General features: G+C 38.0%; 9 protein-coding genes across 9 annotated transcripts; 3 read left to right on the forward strand and 6 right to left on the reverse strand.

The window, feature by feature from the left end:
* Nucleotides 1–94: 94 nt before the first annotated feature.
* On the reverse strand, nt 95–955 carry KLLA0_A01408g (uncharacterized protein; the record flags this gene model as incomplete). Its single annotated transcript, XM_451061.1, has 1 exon — nt 95–955. One exon carries the CDS (start codon nt 953–955, stop codon nt 95–97), a length of 861 nt encoding a protein of 286 aa, XP_451061.1.
* A 378-nt stretch (nt 956–1333) lies between these two features.
* On the reverse strand, nt 1334–2482 carry COG1 (Golgi transport complex subunit COG1; the record flags this gene model as incomplete). Its single annotated transcript, XM_451062.1, has 1 exon — nt 1334–2482. One exon carries the CDS (start codon nt 2480–2482, stop codon nt 1334–1336), a length of 1149 nt encoding a protein of 382 aa, XP_451062.1.
* A 790-nt stretch (nt 2483–3272) lies between these two features.
* On the forward strand, nt 3273–5096 carry ARB1 (ATP-binding cassette family ATPase ARB1; the record flags this gene model as incomplete). The annotated part of the gene is made up of 1 exon (XM_451063.1): nt 3273–5096. One exon carries the CDS (start codon nt 3273–3275, stop codon nt 5094–5096), a length of 1824 nt encoding a protein of 607 aa, XP_451063.1.
* A 521-nt stretch (nt 5097–5617) lies between these two features.
* KLLA0_A01474g (uncharacterized protein) lies at nt 5618–6760 on the reverse strand (the record flags this gene model as incomplete). The annotated part of the gene is made up of 1 exon (XM_451064.1): nt 5618–6760. The coding sequence occupies one exon, from the start codon at nt 6758–6760 to the stop codon at nt 5618–5620; it is 1143 nt and encodes a 380-aa protein (XP_451064.1).
* A 648-nt stretch (nt 6761–7408) lies between these two features.
* Nucleotides 7409–7999, reverse strand: KLLA0_A01496g (uncharacterized protein; the record flags this gene model as incomplete). Its single annotated transcript, XM_451065.1, has 1 exon — nt 7409–7999. One exon carries the CDS (start codon nt 7997–7999, stop codon nt 7409–7411), a length of 591 nt encoding a protein of 196 aa, XP_451065.1.
* Nucleotides 8000–8257: 258 nt separating this feature from the next.
* On the reverse strand, nt 8258–9115 carry NIF3 (uncharacterized protein; the record flags this gene model as incomplete). The annotated part of the gene is made up of 1 exon (XM_451066.1): nt 8258–9115. The coding sequence occupies one exon, from the start codon at nt 9113–9115 to the stop codon at nt 8258–8260; it is 858 nt and encodes a 285-aa protein (XP_451066.1).
* Nucleotides 9116–9432: 317 nt separating this feature from the next.
* BOL2 (Bol2p) lies at nt 9433–9690 on the forward strand (the record flags this gene model as incomplete). Its single annotated transcript, XM_451067.1, has 1 exon — nt 9433–9690. One exon carries the CDS (start codon nt 9433–9435, stop codon nt 9688–9690), a length of 258 nt encoding a protein of 85 aa, XP_451067.1.
* A 327-nt stretch (nt 9691–10017) lies between these two features.
* Nucleotides 10018–11640, reverse strand: MDM34 (ERMES complex subunit MDM34; the record flags this gene model as incomplete). Its single annotated transcript, XM_451068.1, has 1 exon — nt 10018–11640. The coding sequence occupies one exon, from the start codon at nt 11638–11640 to the stop codon at nt 10018–10020; it is 1623 nt and encodes a 540-aa protein (XP_451068.1).
* Nucleotides 11641–12549: 909 nt separating this feature from the next.
* Nucleotides 12550–14859, forward strand: KIP3 (tubulin-dependent ATPase KIP3; the record flags this gene model as incomplete). Its single annotated transcript, XM_451070.1, has 1 exon — nt 12550–14859. The coding sequence occupies one exon, from the start codon at nt 12550–12552 to the stop codon at nt 14857–14859; it is 2310 nt and encodes a 769-aa protein (XP_451070.1).
* Between the last annotated feature and the right edge of the window lie 1345 nt (nt 14860–16204).

The following is a 16204-nucleotide window of genomic DNA, read 5'->3' on the forward strand; positions in this document are numbered from 1 at the left end:
TTAAATTAAGTGTGCCGTTGTTTGTTTGGTAAACTAAGATGGTTTATGGTTATCGCCTCCTGAGTTGACACTCTAATAAGGTATTACATTTGGCTTATTCCTTTGCAAAAATTTCAGGGCACGCCTTAGGCAAATCAGTGATTGCTTTTATGATTGTCGCTTCGCTGGGACTGGTACTGAAAAAGTCATCGAAGCCAGCCTCTACCAAGTGGATAGACTTTCTCAAACCAAGCTTGATGGAAGTTCTAATATTGCTTCCACTATCGTCAATAAAATATGCATTAGAGTATTCTCCAAGTCCAGATTGAAGTTTTGCCTTTTCGAATGCTCTGACATCGGGCTTACAGACTAAGTCACTTTGCGAGTAATCACAGTAAGTTATCCCATCAAATAGATCAGCAATACCTAATAACCGTACACAACGTAGTCCATGATTCTTATATGCATTTGTGAAAAGCCACATCTTGTCAAAACATCCACTTTCTCTGATTCGTTGCAATATCTTTCTTTGTTCAGGATCCGGTTTCAAAATATCTTGAAGGGGCAACGAATCGTCCACTAATTCATTATATTCAACGGCATCGATTTCATGATGATCAACGAGACCTTTAATTGCTAGTCCGTAGGTTCTGTAGTAATTTTCTCTTAGCTCCCTGGCAGTTTCATTATCCAGGTTGAACTTCATTTGAAAGTACTGATGAATGGACTGTTCCATTAAGTCATGAATCCTTAACGATTTTTTATAAAGGCAGTTATCTATATCAAAGAAGAACACCTTGAGATTTGGATCCGGTTTAGGAATAGGTTGATCTGGATCAAATGTAACCTTTGATCCGGGATAAGTTAAAGACTCCAAATGCTGTCTGTTGATGCGCAATTTATCCTTTGTTTGTAATGTGTATTCCGATAATGTAGAGTATGTCATTCTGAAAACTCGATCTAACCTTCTTTGCATTTATAATAGAAGTTAATCAACAGCAACAGCAATGCCAATAACAATCTCCAAGAGGACGTATGCAAATCAACAAGCAAAGTTTAATGCCTTGATTAAATCTGCACAAAGCTGCTCCCCTTTTATATCTCAAAATGACAAAATGTGCAAGCGCTGACTCGTGTATGCTGACGGTTCATATTAACATAGCTTTAAAAAATAAAATAGAGTCACGTGGGAAGGACGTAATCCTTATCTGCGACATAAATCTTGGTGTGATAAGTATTAAGCTGTTGACCGAGATGCACCTTCAGTATGCTGAAAGGCTGCTGAAGATGGGGAAACGCATTATTCGAGCAACTATAGCTGGTGTCAAGAGTAGTAATAATATCCTATTTCGTACTACATAGAAAGATAAGTTACATAATGAGAATTATTTCTTTCTAGCAGAAGGGCATCGACAAGCGTATTCATATTGGATGCGCTATAACTTGGTTTATCTCCATTGTTATCTTCCAATATTCTGATACGCTCTTTCTCCAGCATTTGGCTGAGTTTATCGGTAATCTGTCGATACTGAGTTTCACTTGTGAACGATTTTAGATGTACTAGCAGTTCAGATACTTTCTCTTTGCAATCATGAAGAAGAATCCTTCTAGAGTCAGTGAGTCCTAATTCGTACATTGTAATATCTTTTACCAGAGTTGAAGTCTTCTTGTCTGTATCATATGGATCTATCAATTCAGGTTCCTTGATTTCGTCGTCTTTGTGGGCATTCCAATTTTTCAATTCGGCCTCATATTGTGATATCAGTCTGTTAGACATAGCTTCACGGAAGCTTTCGGTCTTCATGAACTGAGCGACCTTTGGCGAAACGCTTCCAGATAAGATATCCGGATGCTGCACAATTTGATCAAACAGCCAAGTATGAACTCTGCTATCAAATTGATATTTTGATTCTTCTGTAAGTGACAGTAGCGAAAGGTATTGATCTAAGGTTAATGACGGCTTTTCCGTTATTACCCATTCCCCTAGTTTTTCACAGTAATCCAATACATTTCCAGTTATCGGCAAATCCGAGAAAGAAGACAAAAGCTTGTCCAAGCTATCCGACACTGAAGGATCACGTTTGAATTTTGTCAATGCTACTACCCATGAACTCACTTTGAGGGTGTTCTGTACCTCATCTATGTTGAAGTCATAGGACTCCTCAAGATGTTGCTTCTGAACCGAGCTAGAGAACGATGACTCTCGACCATAAGTACCGTCACTTCCTCTTCGCTTAGCCACCTTCATGGATGGCAATTCGGTATCATTCATCCTGGGCAACAAATCCTCATCACCAAAGCACAATTGCAAAAGATCTGAATCCAAATCCTGGATATTCTCATAAAGAGAGTGTATCTGCTCATTGGTATCGACAACAGCTTGGTAGTTGCTTTTCAATGCCTTCCCAAATTCCTCACGAAGTTTAACCACATCTCTACTCAATTGAACAGAAATGTCCCTCACTTCGGCCACAGATTTCTCTCTAAATAGACTAGCAGACATATCAGTATAACAAACAGACAGTTAGCTTTCGTTACTTCTATTTTCAACGGATAATACGTGTATGTGAACGTGAATGCGAATGCGTGTATCTGCTTCCAAGATTCAACACTTTCGTCGTCATTCAATGAGTTATCTTAACAAAGCTGTGGTTTCTCTTTACCATCCATTGGTTCTCAGACTGAATATATTGGGTACAGCTGAACAAAGTTCATGAAATTGAAATTTATCAAAAAACAAAAGTCTATTAAGCTCCCTTTGACAGTCGAACCGGCGCTCTTTGTTTTTTTTCTGAGGAATTCCACTTTTTTTGCATAAGCAAGAAGCACGACCTTCGTCATTTCATATAAAGAAATGTGAAAGGCTATATTCTCGCTTTATACGAGGCGAGATATCGAAGAATTCGTTGAAAAGAATTTTCAGAAGAAAGATCGAATTTTGCAAAAGCTCATCTCTCTGATTTAATATTTAGAAACTAAACTATACCCATCTTAGAGAGTTTAAAATCTAATAAAAGTTAGAAATGGATATACCATTATATACACAGTTGTTTCCTTTGTATTCTTAGATTAGATCCACATATATCCAAGCTATTTAACCTCTTATTTGTTCATCATTTAGAGAGTATTGAATTATAAAGAAAGCGTCTGATAGCCTTTTTTTGTTAGTTGCTACAGAGACTTATTATTCATACACAGGTATTTGAACAAGTTCGAGATATATCTTCCATATTTGTCAGTGATATTCACGCATATTCGGAACAGGTAACACGTTAATATAAAGTACAAAGAAAATGGCTCCAGTATCTGCATCTAAGGCAAAGAGAGATGCCAAAAAAGCCGAAAGAGACGCCAAGAGGGTTGCTGCTGGTAAGACTACCAGAAGATCCAAGAAGGAAGATGAAACAGTTGATGAAGCCGCCGCTGCAGCTGACAAAATTGCACAATTGAAGTTGCAACAAGATAAAGACGGTATATCTGACCGTGTCGTTACCGGTGTTCTAGATTCATTGGAAACTTCTCGTGATATTAAGCTATCTTCTGTTTCCTTGTTGTTCCACGGTAAAGTTTTGATCCAAGATTCCCAATTGGAATTAAATTATGGTCGTCGTTATGGTTTATTGGGTGAAAACGGTTGTGGTAAGTCCACTTTCTTGAAGGCTGTTGCCAGCAGAGAATACCCAATTCCTGAAAATATTGATATTTATTTGTTGGACGAACCTGCTGAGCCAAGTGAATATTCCGCTTTGGAATACGTCGTCAGGGAAGCTCAAGGTGAATTGAAAAGATTGGAAGATTTGGTAGAAAAGATTCTCTTGGAAGATGGTCCTGAATCTGATCTATTGGAACCACTATACGAAAGAATGGACGATATGGATCCATCCACTTTCGAATCCAGAGCTGCTATTATCTTGATTGGTTTGGGTTTCAACTCTAAGACTATCAACAAGAAGACCAAGGACATGTCTGGTGGTTGGAAGATGCGTGTCGCTCTTGCTAAGGCTTTGTTCGTTAAGCCAACTCTTTTGTTGTTGGATGACCCAACCGCGCATTTGGATTTGGAAGCTTGTGTTTGGTTAGAAGAATATTTGAAGAGATTCGACAGAACTTTGGTTCTTGTCTCTCATTCTCAAGATTTCTTGAACGGTGTTTGTACCAATATGTTAGATATGAGATTACAAAAGTTGATGGCATACGGTGGTAATTACGACTCCTACGTTAAGACTCGTTCCGAATTGGAGACCAATCAAATGAAACAATACACCAAACAACAAGAAGAAATTGCTCATATCAAGAAGTTCATTGCTTCTGCTGGTACTTATGCCAACTTAGTTAAGCAAGCCAAGTCTAGACAAAAGATTTTGGACAAAATGGAAGCGGATGGTTTGATTCAACCAGTTGCTGCCGACAAGGTCTTCTCCTTCAGATTCCCAGAGGTTGAAAGATTACCACCTCCAGTTTTGGCATTCGATGATATTTCCTTCTCTTACGATGGTAACTCAGAAAACAACCTATACGAACATTTAGACTTTGGTGTTGATATGGACTCTAGAATTGCTTTAGTCGGTCCAAATGGTGTTGGTAAATCTACTTTGTTGAAGATTATGACTGGTCAATTGACCACTCAAAGCGGTCGTGTTTCCAGACACAGTCACGTCAAATTGGGTGTTTACTCCCAACATTCTCAAGACCAATTGGACTTGACCAAGTCTGCCTTGGAATTCGTCCGTGATAAGTATCCACATGTCTCTCAGGATTTCCAATACTGGAGAGGTCAACTAGGTCGTTACGGTCTAACAGGTGAAGGTCAAACCGTTCAAATGGGTACTCTTTCTGAAGGTCAAAGATCAAGAGTGGTGTTTGCATTGCTTGCATTGGAACAACCAAATGTCCTACTATTAGATGAACCTACTAACGGTTTGGATATTCCAACTATTGACTCTTTGGCTGACGCTATTAACGAATTCAATGGTGGTGTCGTTGTTGTCTCGCACGATTTCAGATTGCTTGACAAGATTGCAAAGGACATTTTCGTTGTCGAACATAAGACTGCCACCAGATGGGATGGTAGCATCTTGGATTACAAGAACAAATTGGCCAAGAACGTGGTTTTGTAGATTATTTAATAAATTTTTATGTACAGTCAATTCTATACATTGCCTTCCTGAAATAATTCCAAAGAATGGACAAAACTAAGATACTGCAACTAGAGTAACAGACGGGACAAATAATCATGGTATTAATATTTACCTAGTTTTACACAAATGCTGAGATCACACAGTACCATATGAAACAAAGAAGTAGTGGTAGCAAGTTGATATTATTGCATTGGTTTCTGTCCGATCAAAGTGATATAAAAAAAAAGATTCAAAAAAAAAAAAAAAAAAAAGAGAAAAAGGGAAAAAGATACCTTACAAAACCTTGTTCAACATTGACACAGCATTTATGGTGCTGTAATTATGAGTTTGCAAGATTATGAATACAACTTTTGAAATATGATCAACCGTAATATACAATAATTACAGTATGTTGTATCATTCGAAAGTTGGTTGTAAAAAAACACAATTGTTAAGAAGTGAATAGTCATTATTGAAATAATATGCAATTGAAAAATTTCGGCCATTTCGTAACCATGGTATCAAACGAAACTTGGTTTCGGCAAGGTGGTTACCTGAGGAGCTTCTGTAGCAAACGTAGCACCAGCATAACATTTGCTATGATCATCAGATCTTGATTCAGACCTCATATGATTGCTTTTCTTGTTGCTGCTTTTCGAAGATCTGGAAGATGGAGCAGATGGTGATGAAAACGAAACTGGAACCTGTTGTGGAGGGATACTGTCGTTCTTTCTCGCATTCCTCTTCTTTGAGGATTTTGTTTTTGAATGAGATGAAGAGTTCTCAGAACGTTGTTGACGAGATTCTTCTTTGGGAGATTTTGAAATCTGTTTGTTGTCAGATGCAGGTTGTTTGGTTTGTTCTGTGTTACCTACAACAGTTTGCGGCTCCACAGATGATTTTGTAATCTGTGCATTATTTGGAGCTGGAGATTGCAGTTTTTGTTGCTGAACTTGTTGGACTTGTTGTGGTTGTGGCTGTGATGAATGTAATTGTTGATGTTGAAAAAGTTGTTGCGGTGGGAATGCAATACCTTGTTGGTGAGTCGCATTGTACATTGCTTGAGGGTATGCAGGAGGTTGGTTGATTGGACGACCAGCATTCATAGGAACATACATAGGCAACATACCAGGACCATTTGCAATACCAGCGTAGGGATGTGGACCTAGTTTTGGCACATTGCTCATTAAAAATGGTGGAGGGACCATCATAGGTCCGTAGAGTCCTTGGTTGGGGGGTAAAGGGGATTGCTGGTAAGTTCCGGATGGGCTCAATCTTGGTGAGTTCGAAACAGGCAGTGGCTGTTGTTGTTGTTGGTTGTGGTTAAGTTGCGGAGAGCTGTTCTCTTTTTTGTTTGAATCTGTCATAGAAAGTAGTTGCTTCAAGTCATCTGATACAAAACCCATGGTATCCATCGCCTCAGATGAAGCAGTGGTCAGCGAAGTTCCTTGATTTCCATAACCAGAGTAAGCAAATTGTGACATAGCAGTCTCATGATCCTGATTGGAAACGACAGGAGGTTCTGCAGACTGCTGCTTTCTAAGCTTTATCTGGTTCTCCATTCGCCTATCAGGTTTTTGCAATCGTGTTTGTTTCTGATGACGGCCTCTATGGCTCGGCATAGATCGTGAGCTATTAAAATACATCGTATCGGTAGACATCATGCAAAAAAGGATTATGATTAATGATAACTATATTTTCTCTTCTCGAAGTCTCGTTTTCGTTTTCTCTATAAATTCCCAAAAGGCCGGATATGGATTAAACTTGATAACATATATTTGTAATTTGTAAAATGATACTAGTTCCACAACTATTCTTTTGCTGAATATTAATCTCTAAACTCTCGCTTATGTTTGAAGAATGAAAAAATATTGATATTTTTAACTGTCCTTATCAGATATCAGTGTCAGTGTTTTCAATAACTTTGTTGGATTGCTTTTGGCTCTAACAAGATGTAGATAGTTTTCAAAACAGTCTTATCATATCATGAGACATGTGTGTAATGAGTAATGTAAATGAGTAACTTATTTGTTCCATTTTTAAGAAATTTTGCAAATTGAGGGAGAAAGGAGACAAAAATGATTATAAACCGTTCAGCACGTGCAAAGTGATATCGATATCATTTTGGTATAATATTAGTCACGTGATTTGTGTACTGTTATATGTTGTAACATGAATATCTACTAGCCATAACGGTATGACGCAGGATGTTAACTCCGGACTCAATCTTCCTGTTGTGTCAGTACTGTATTGTTGTGTACAATTACTTAATCATTGTGGAGGAATCAAAGAAGTGCATTATGCTGATTAGTCTATATAATACTGTCTAGGAAACTCTCGTCTTCTTTCAAAGGGGTTGGAATATGCGACAGGGGTAGATTGTTGTGCGTGGTGGTGACGGGGTTTTTGTCGTCTGAACTTGATCCTCCATAGGAACTTTCAAAGGACTTAGATCCTAACAGGGGTGCTATTTTAGATTTAGAAGGAAGTTCGTTAGCATTTACTGTACGGTTAAGAAGTAGTTCATTAAGTTCAGATACGCTCATATTCTCTAACTGTTTCTTTGTGAATCTTCTGGTAGTGTCTTGTGGGGTTGCGCTCTTTAAGAAGGGCTGCTCATCGCCTTTTGTCAACAAAATCTCTTTGATCTTTGCAGTAACGTCAGCAATTTGTTCATCGCCAGATCCTGTATCTGGCTCCTCGAGTAGCTCAGATGTGTATCTATGCTCGTTCGACTCTAAAGTCATGGATTGCTTCTCTTCTTCCGCGGCTTGTGCTTCTGCCTCTGCTTTCTTGTTCAGTGATCTGTATTTTCTATCGCTTGGAGTGGCATGCTTCCTCTTTAGCTTCTCTTTATCTTGAAACTTCTTACGATTGTCTTTCTTCAAACTGAATGCATCCATGATGTACCTACTAAATCTTGGAACTGCTATTGTATTGCTTATTCTCCTGCTTCTTTTGCTTGTATCCTTTACTAACCGTTTTTTTGTAGCTAAATTTGTAAGTTTGTTCCAATTGGATCATCTTTTATAAGGCTGGCTATCGACAAATGAATTTGGTAATCCAAATACAAGTTGGATTGAAACGCTAGGGTACATATGAGGTCCATACTATCTCAACGCTGATAAATTGCTTTATATACTTTCATGATGTACGCTTTTTTATATAACTTGCAATGGATCGATGTCAGTTTCCGAAACAATGCAGTCGATGCCTGATTTCGTTAATGAAGGATGCATAACTTTACGCAGAAATCCTCTTTCAGTATTGGAATGATTACAGACAATGACCGCTTTCCCTGATTCTTTGTATCGCAATACTTCATGATGTGATAATTCACCTGTGTAATACAAATCAACGTCTTCACGTAAACTTTTGAAGACGCCAGATCCACTGCCTGCACATAAAGCGACTTTCTTGATTTTATGGTCGGACAATTCATTCTTAGTAGCGACCTGAACAAATGATAAATCCAGTGTATCCTTCACGTTGTTTACGATGTCTTTTAGTGATAATGGTTCGTTCAAATCGACTACACGACCGTATCCAACTTCATGTTCTTCCTCGTCTTGAACAGGAGTGACACGCTCAATTGAAACACTTGAAGATACACTACCACCCAAAGAGCTAACTAACCAGTCATTGACACCGTTCTTAGCTGCATCAATAGCTGTATGGGGGGAATATACAGAAATACCTCTTTGAATCAATTTTATTGCTGAAGCATGTTGTGGATTGCTATGTGGTGTTAATTTCTTCCAACTAGGGAAAATAAACGGATGGTATGCAACTATCAAATTGCATTCTTTAGCTAGGGCTTCTTTTGCTACACTTTCAGTCAAATCAATAGTCAACAACACCTTTGGTTGTGTTTTGGCATGAGATTGCTCGGTGTCAACTGAACAATCTATTAGCAAGCCGGTGTTATCCCATGCAGAATCAGCGTAACTCTCGGGATACAACTGGGATATTTTCTTGATGACAGATTTCAGTTGCGCTCTGGATAGTGCTCTAGACATCTTGGATAGATTATCCTTTGTATATTTTTAGTGGAATGCCGTAAGACAATTCTCTTCAGCTCTTCCGTCTCTAATCAGGCTTAAATTACCTTTCTGCATCTGAATCTTTTTAGTAGCGACTTTACAAAATGTGAAATAAAATATTAATCGAGTGAAAAATAATCGATGGAGTAAACAAAAACGAAGCGGAGTTACTCGAAAGTATATTCAAGCGCTGCTGTTTCTTCCGTGTTTTCGGTTCTTATTCTTAGCATATATTAAGCTTTACTAGCTTATGAACTTTGGGGGCGAATTAGAAGGCTTATCATTATCATAATATGTTGACGCAGGACGATTTGAAGGCCAAGCTAGAGAAAGAAATACCTAACTTCTACCATGCACTTATAACAGATACATCAAATGGGTGTGGGCAGTCATTCGATGTAGTCGTCGTTAGCGACGTATTTGTTGGAAAGAATAAGCTATCGCGTTGTAGGATAGTGAATAAGGCGTTAGCTGAAGAAGTAGCCCAAATTCATGCGTTTGGCTGTAAGTGCTATACAACCAATGAATGGAATGAAATTCTAGGGAACTAGATATGGGGTCTACCTCTTTGAAATGATTCAAGTTCGTTGAAAAAACGGACTACTTTTCAGTTAGGTGCGACCTGGTGTCTGCCCCACTCAAATGACCTTTGCCAGCTTCTTTCATTACGCTCTTCCTTCTGCATGTCTGCATTTTAAATGTGCTTGACCCATTCTTATAAAGGAACGCATCGTTTGAGAAACACCAAGGGCATCTAATATTCATATTGGCGAAAAGTTTGTCAAGATTACATTATTGTTATAAGTGTTTAAGTAATATGTATATTAGAATGCGTTATGACATATATCACTTCGAAAAGATATGAAGAGCCGCTACCACTAATTAGCCTTATATGGTGGGGGAAGATCGTCGTTGCCCCATTTCATTTGTTGATTTGCAAGTCCAACGAAACTGAAACGCTTTCCATCTAGAAGAGAAGGCCTTGCTCCATCTTCAGATTGTACGTAAAATCTTTGATTGCGCATTGGTGAATACAGAGAATTTCTCAGATCCTTCAGGTCAGATTTGAAATATGACTCCTCCAAGAGATTCAATCTCATTGGTACTTTATCTTTCTGAAGTTGTGCCTGTGGTAGTGTGAGGTCAGGTATTTTATCAATAGCAATGTTGGATGTATATGGTGATTGTTCAGGAAGAGTATTTGGCGTCATACTTTCAGGAGGAGACTTAGCAACAACAGGTTGTGGTGACAACAGAGGAGTCACTGTTGCAGCAGGTGTTGTCGACGGCTGTATAATTGGGTGTAATGATCCAGATTCTGGAACAGGATGCATTTTAGCAGCGGTATCCTGTACTGACTTACTTCTCTTACCTAACCTAATTCTTCTTCTTCTTATTACATTCTCCTCATTGTTTCTTTCATAAATTCGTTGTTGTATGTTAGCAATTTCCCTTATGTTATAGGAACCGCTTTCCAGAACTTCTGTCGGTAGACTGTTCTGAATAAAATCAGATGCCATTTTGTTGGCAATAATGCTATTACTATTCTCCCTGGTGGGTAATATTTTGGATGGTCGGTGTTTCCCAACTTCTTGTGCGTAATAATTGTTCAATGAAGGGATCCGAGAACTGAATCGGCGGAGATTCTGTCTTTCAATACAACCAGGGATTGTTGCTACAGTGTGTGATGATATTGGATTTAGTGCTAAAGATTGCCGGGAGGATATAAGAGTCGACAAACGAAGCATAGTTGCAGGAGATAAATCTTGTAAATCAGAATCATCCAATATAGTCATCGGAGTTACTTCCGATAATGCGGAGTCTGTAGCAATCAATGAAGGATCTTCGACGAGTTCTGGACCATGGGTGAACCATCTCTGAGACATGTTGAAGATAACGCTTGGTAATACGTCCTTAAATATCGTTTCCATAGAATTCTTGAGTCTCTTCTCGATACTCGTTTGTAACAATTTCATGGAACATTCAAATCTGAAATCTAAATTGACATCATTAAAAGATATCCCAACTCCAGTATTCTTCACAAATATGTTAGTGATTGCTTCAAGTTCAATGTGATCAAAAGTCATAGTTATCGGCACTGTGAAAGAATCATTTGATATGAGTTTCGGGGTGGTGAATTCTGGTGAGACAGCTTCATAGAGAAGTAACAAATTGGCCTCAATCTCAGTCGTTATTTGTATCATTGCATCTTTGCAAGAGATCTTGCAGATACCTTTTAGTAGAGATTTTGATTGAGCAGAAACATCCAAATCCAAAATCTCAAGTTGTGGAATGGTACGGAAATCAACTTGACGAACAGTTACCCCAGATTTTAGGATATCCAATTTTTTCGGTTTCTTTTGGGAGTCGCTTCCATCCTGGCCACTAGTAGATTCTGGATTCTCAAATCTGCTGGGATTCAAAGCTCTTGTAAGCCTATCACGTATCTGCTCGTTAAACGTATTGTCTTCGAACGTTCCACTATTAAATTTAAAAGACATTTTTGGTATTAAATTAATGTGATTTGTGTTCTTATCTAAACAAAACTAATGATCGGTCTATGAAACCGGTGGTTACTAGAGTTTTGATCTATTTGGTACGGGTTGCACTCTTGATCTTCAAAGCTAGAACAAAATTTTCTTCTCCGATCTCCGTCCAATCACTGTTCTTTCTTTATCGGTTTGAAGGTTTGCTGCCTTGATATTTCAGCAAGGTGCCTCTAATATTTTATTATAATGAAATGGATTAAAAATACGGCTTAGCAGCAGGGCTGTTATACACTTTTTGAGGATGTTTTAAGTATACTCCTTAAATTCAAAAGAATAGCTTTAGTTTTAGTCCGTAGTTTCGATTTCTGTTTTAAATGAATTTTGTTTTTTCCTTTGTGAAAATAAATCTTATGATTCTCAAAGAAGTAAATCTATAACAAGAACAGAAATAGCCCTTTATAACGTGACTTTATCACTGCTATATCCAGCAGTGATCGTTGGGAGTATAGAAGATGTCAATGCTCCTCTATTTCTTTGCTGAGGCGACCTGTAGTAACCACAAGCACTATCATGATCACGTGATTTCAAAACCATAATCATAGAGAACGACCCAAATTATGCCCAGTCCCCTTAGATATAAACAAACCATCTTAATACGGTTCATTCTAATCGATGAACGGTCAAGTACCTTCTTTTATATCTTCTTCATACTAACTGCCAATGTTTACATTTTAGGAATTTCGTATTTACATTTTTAAGATGATTTCCACACAAAAACAAATACCAAGTAGCAGCTCCATAAGATAGGCATAACTACATGTAGATGCATACAAAAGTTGTTATATATGGTCCAAACCATTGAACACAATACTTTAATACTACCTGATTATACTCTAGGAGTGATTTACTTCTGGTATCATTATGCATAATATCGTCCCAGAGACTCGTCAATCATCCATTCTGGTGGCAGTTAGAGTACGCCCTTTTACCGATGAGGAAAGCACGCGCCTTGTACATGAAGAGAACGGTAACATGGTGTATCTGAAAGACACTGTACTGAATATACCATTATCCGCACCGAGTCTGGGAATAGATGACAAAAGTACTCTGCTCAGAACTCAGTCCAAATTCAGGCCCATTGGAATACGAAAGATCATCGATTGCGTAGATGATAAGATGTTGATATTTGATCCAAGTAAATCCAATCCATTGAATGAATTGAATGAGAACCTTGTGCACAGTAGTTCCAATGAGAATAGAAGAAGGCTCAGACGATTTGGAGAGCAGAAATTTATCTTTGATAGAATTTTCGATATGGATGTGACCCAACAAGAAGTTTATGAGAATACCACAAGACCGTTGTTAGACTCTGTACTCGATGGATTCAACGGCACCGTATTTGCATATGGTGCCACAGGATGTGGTAAAACGTTTACTATCAGTGGTACCTCAGAGCAACCTGGAATAATTTTCTTAACTATGCAGGAATTGTTCATAAGGATGGAGCAATTAAAAGATACCAAGAAGTTTCAATTGCAATTATCATTTTTAGAGATTTACAACGAACAAATCCATGACCTATTGGATCCCAATATATCGTCAAAGAAACTTGTAATAAGGGAAGATTCATACAATCGAACCTTCGTCTCCAACTTATCAAAACATTCACCCGAAAATGTGGAGGAAGTGATGGACCTAGTCATCAAAGGAAACATGAATAGAACTACTTCTCCTACGGATGCGAATGAGACCAGTTCAAGATCACACGCTGTACTTCAAATACATGTTGCTCAAATGAATAGAACAGCCGATATAAAACAAGATCAAACGTTTGCAACGTTATCCATCATAGATTTAGCTGGTAGTGAAAGAGCCGCCGTCACCAAGAATAGAGGCGAACGATTGCTAGAAGGTGCAAATATTAATCGATCCTTACTAGCATTAGGAAATTGCATAAACGCATTATGCGTGTCATCTACGAGAACGGGATTCTCCTGTCACGTACCATATAGGGATTCAAAGTTGACCAGATTGCTCAAGTTTTCTTTAGGAGGAAATTGTAAAACAGTTATGATAGTTTGTGTATCTCCTAGTAGTGGGCACTATGATGAAACTCTTAACACACTTAAATATGCTAATAGGGCAAAAGAGATCAAGACTAAAGTAATACGGAATAAACAGTCATTGGATAGACACGTCGGATCGTATCTAAAACTAATAACAGAGCAGAAAAGCGAAATAGAAGAGCTACGATCAAGAGAACAAAAGATGATTGAAATTCAGTTGTCTCAATTTAGGAACGGAAGGGAAAAAGTTAATATGTTGATTAAAGAATCCGTACGAGAAATGAGGATTCATCTTTCAGATTCGGAAAAGATTCAAGATGCAAAATTGATAAAATCATTGATGTTGGTGAAACGACACTATCTAAAGCTAGTTCATTTCGAGTTAAGCAACGTACTGCAATATTTGAACAACTTGAATGATGAAAGGGCGGTATTTCTTACAGACAACATCCATATTATTCAAGAACAGATTTTGTTGAAGATGAATGAACTTGAAGTTCAATTCGATGATCCAAATGATATCGATCGTACCTTAGAATATATGAAAACCATCCAGTTGAAAAAAATGCGAGACTGCGAGTATTGGCAAGAGGCCATTGATTTCGAACAATATGAGATTCTGATAAGCGGATTATCAGAATCAGTTAGAAACGAGATCTTGGTCAATGGCACTAGACTGATGGAAAAAGTTATTGAGGATCCAATATTGAGATCGCATTTCCAAATTATATCCAAGAGTATAGTAGATGAAAACGAAAACACTGATGGATCAAATACAACAATGGTGGGGACCATTGAACGGGAATTGAACAAATTGAATAAGTTAGATCAAGAATTTGATCAATTTGCACAACAATTAAACGTATCAACTCAACGGAAAAGATCATCGCCGATGCAAAAACAGCAGCCTACATGGAGACAGAAGCTGATGAAACAAGGTATGATGGGCGAGGGTTCCCCCGACGTGACACCAAGCAAAGTGATGAAATCTTTATCGTTCGCTGAGGGTCCACCAACGATATGGAACGAACCACAAGACGTTTCTATGATGTTGGATGATCCCGATCCGTTGCCCATAGAAAGAAAACTAAATACAACCGTCAACAAGATCAGTACCCCAAACCCAAAACCGAAGCTATCACTTACAGCTACTCAATTGAAGTGATAACACAAAGATGGGCATGCACTATATAAAAAAGAAAACAGGTATACAATCTCATTTATTTTAATATTAATTGAACTAGGGAACGGATATAATTCGTACCATGCCGACAACTGAGAGAAAGCTATCTCAGCTCCAATTCTTCCAACTGGCAAATCTGACTAATTACCTATTATCACATTCCGTGGGTTCAGCCGTACTAAATCTCGACAATGGAATTCAAACCGTATACACGATGAAATGAGATGCCAGATACAGCTTTCGTCTACCGAACTGCCAGTCCTCTACCGGAGCTTCAGCCCCAACAGCTTGTCCCTAAGTATCAGCTAGTAACAGTGTGTAACAGTGAGTAACAAGCAACAGGTATTGCACCTGGTGTTTCCCTGTTTAGTCATTCGATGTTTAACCCACTCACCCTAAGAAACCCCGCAGCGGATGCTGACACAGAAAAAAATTTTCTCTGTTTGCTGTATTCTTTCTGGATCATGATTCATTCAACCCGGTATTGATTCGAATTTCCAGTTTTCAGACCTCACAATCTTATAATTTTTCGCTTCTTTTTCCTTTTTCCCTACTTCGTGTCTTTGTAACTAGAACAATTTCAGTTTTTCTGAATGTCAGTCAGTATATTTCAGCTGAACTAACTTAAAGCTCATTAAGTTTCCACTTTAGAACGAAGTTCTTTTTCTTTTTCTTCGATTTGTCAAAATGAAAGAAAAAAAAACAAGAGAAAAATATATAAATTTCAACCTATATAGTTTAAATGCTTGTTATTTTGTGTACGTACAGTTAGGTATCTTTTTGATGAGGTTTTCAGAAGGTCAACGGACAAAGTTCTTCATCACTCAAGGGATATATTATTAGGACTCGGGGAAGTATTACATTCACCAGGCCGAACCATATATCATCCTCTTTTCCCTCATCTTTTTTTCTTTTTTTTTTAATCCACCATCCATCACTTGTTTAATAAACGGTGTTTGTGAGTTGGTTTTATTTGATTTGAAATACAGAATATTCTTCGGATTTCCTGTACTTGATTCAGTTCAGTTGGATCTGTGTTGGTTTTCGGTTAGATAATCCTGTTTTATCTGTCCTAGTTTTCTTTTGGAAAGCCGCTGCGTGTCTTTGGATCTTTTTCTCCTAGTTTTTGCTACTTAGTTTAGAGAGTGAAGGAGTTAAAGAAACAATTTCAGCTATTAATTCTATCGAACATTTTTGTTGACGGATTTTATCATAGGACGTGTTCCCACCTCATTGAAGAGCGTCACTTTGCAAATTCAAATTTTGTAAAGAATTATTTTGAGAGATAAAAGCTTACTAAACAGTCTTTCTGTTTTTTCATTGGTTT

This window comes from Kluyveromyces lactis (genome assembly GCF_000002515.2).
Source record: "Kluyveromyces lactis strain NRRL Y-1140 chromosome A complete sequence".
Taxonomy (NCBI): Eukaryota; Fungi; Ascomycota; class Saccharomycetes; order Saccharomycetales; family Saccharomycetaceae; genus Kluyveromyces; species Kluyveromyces lactis.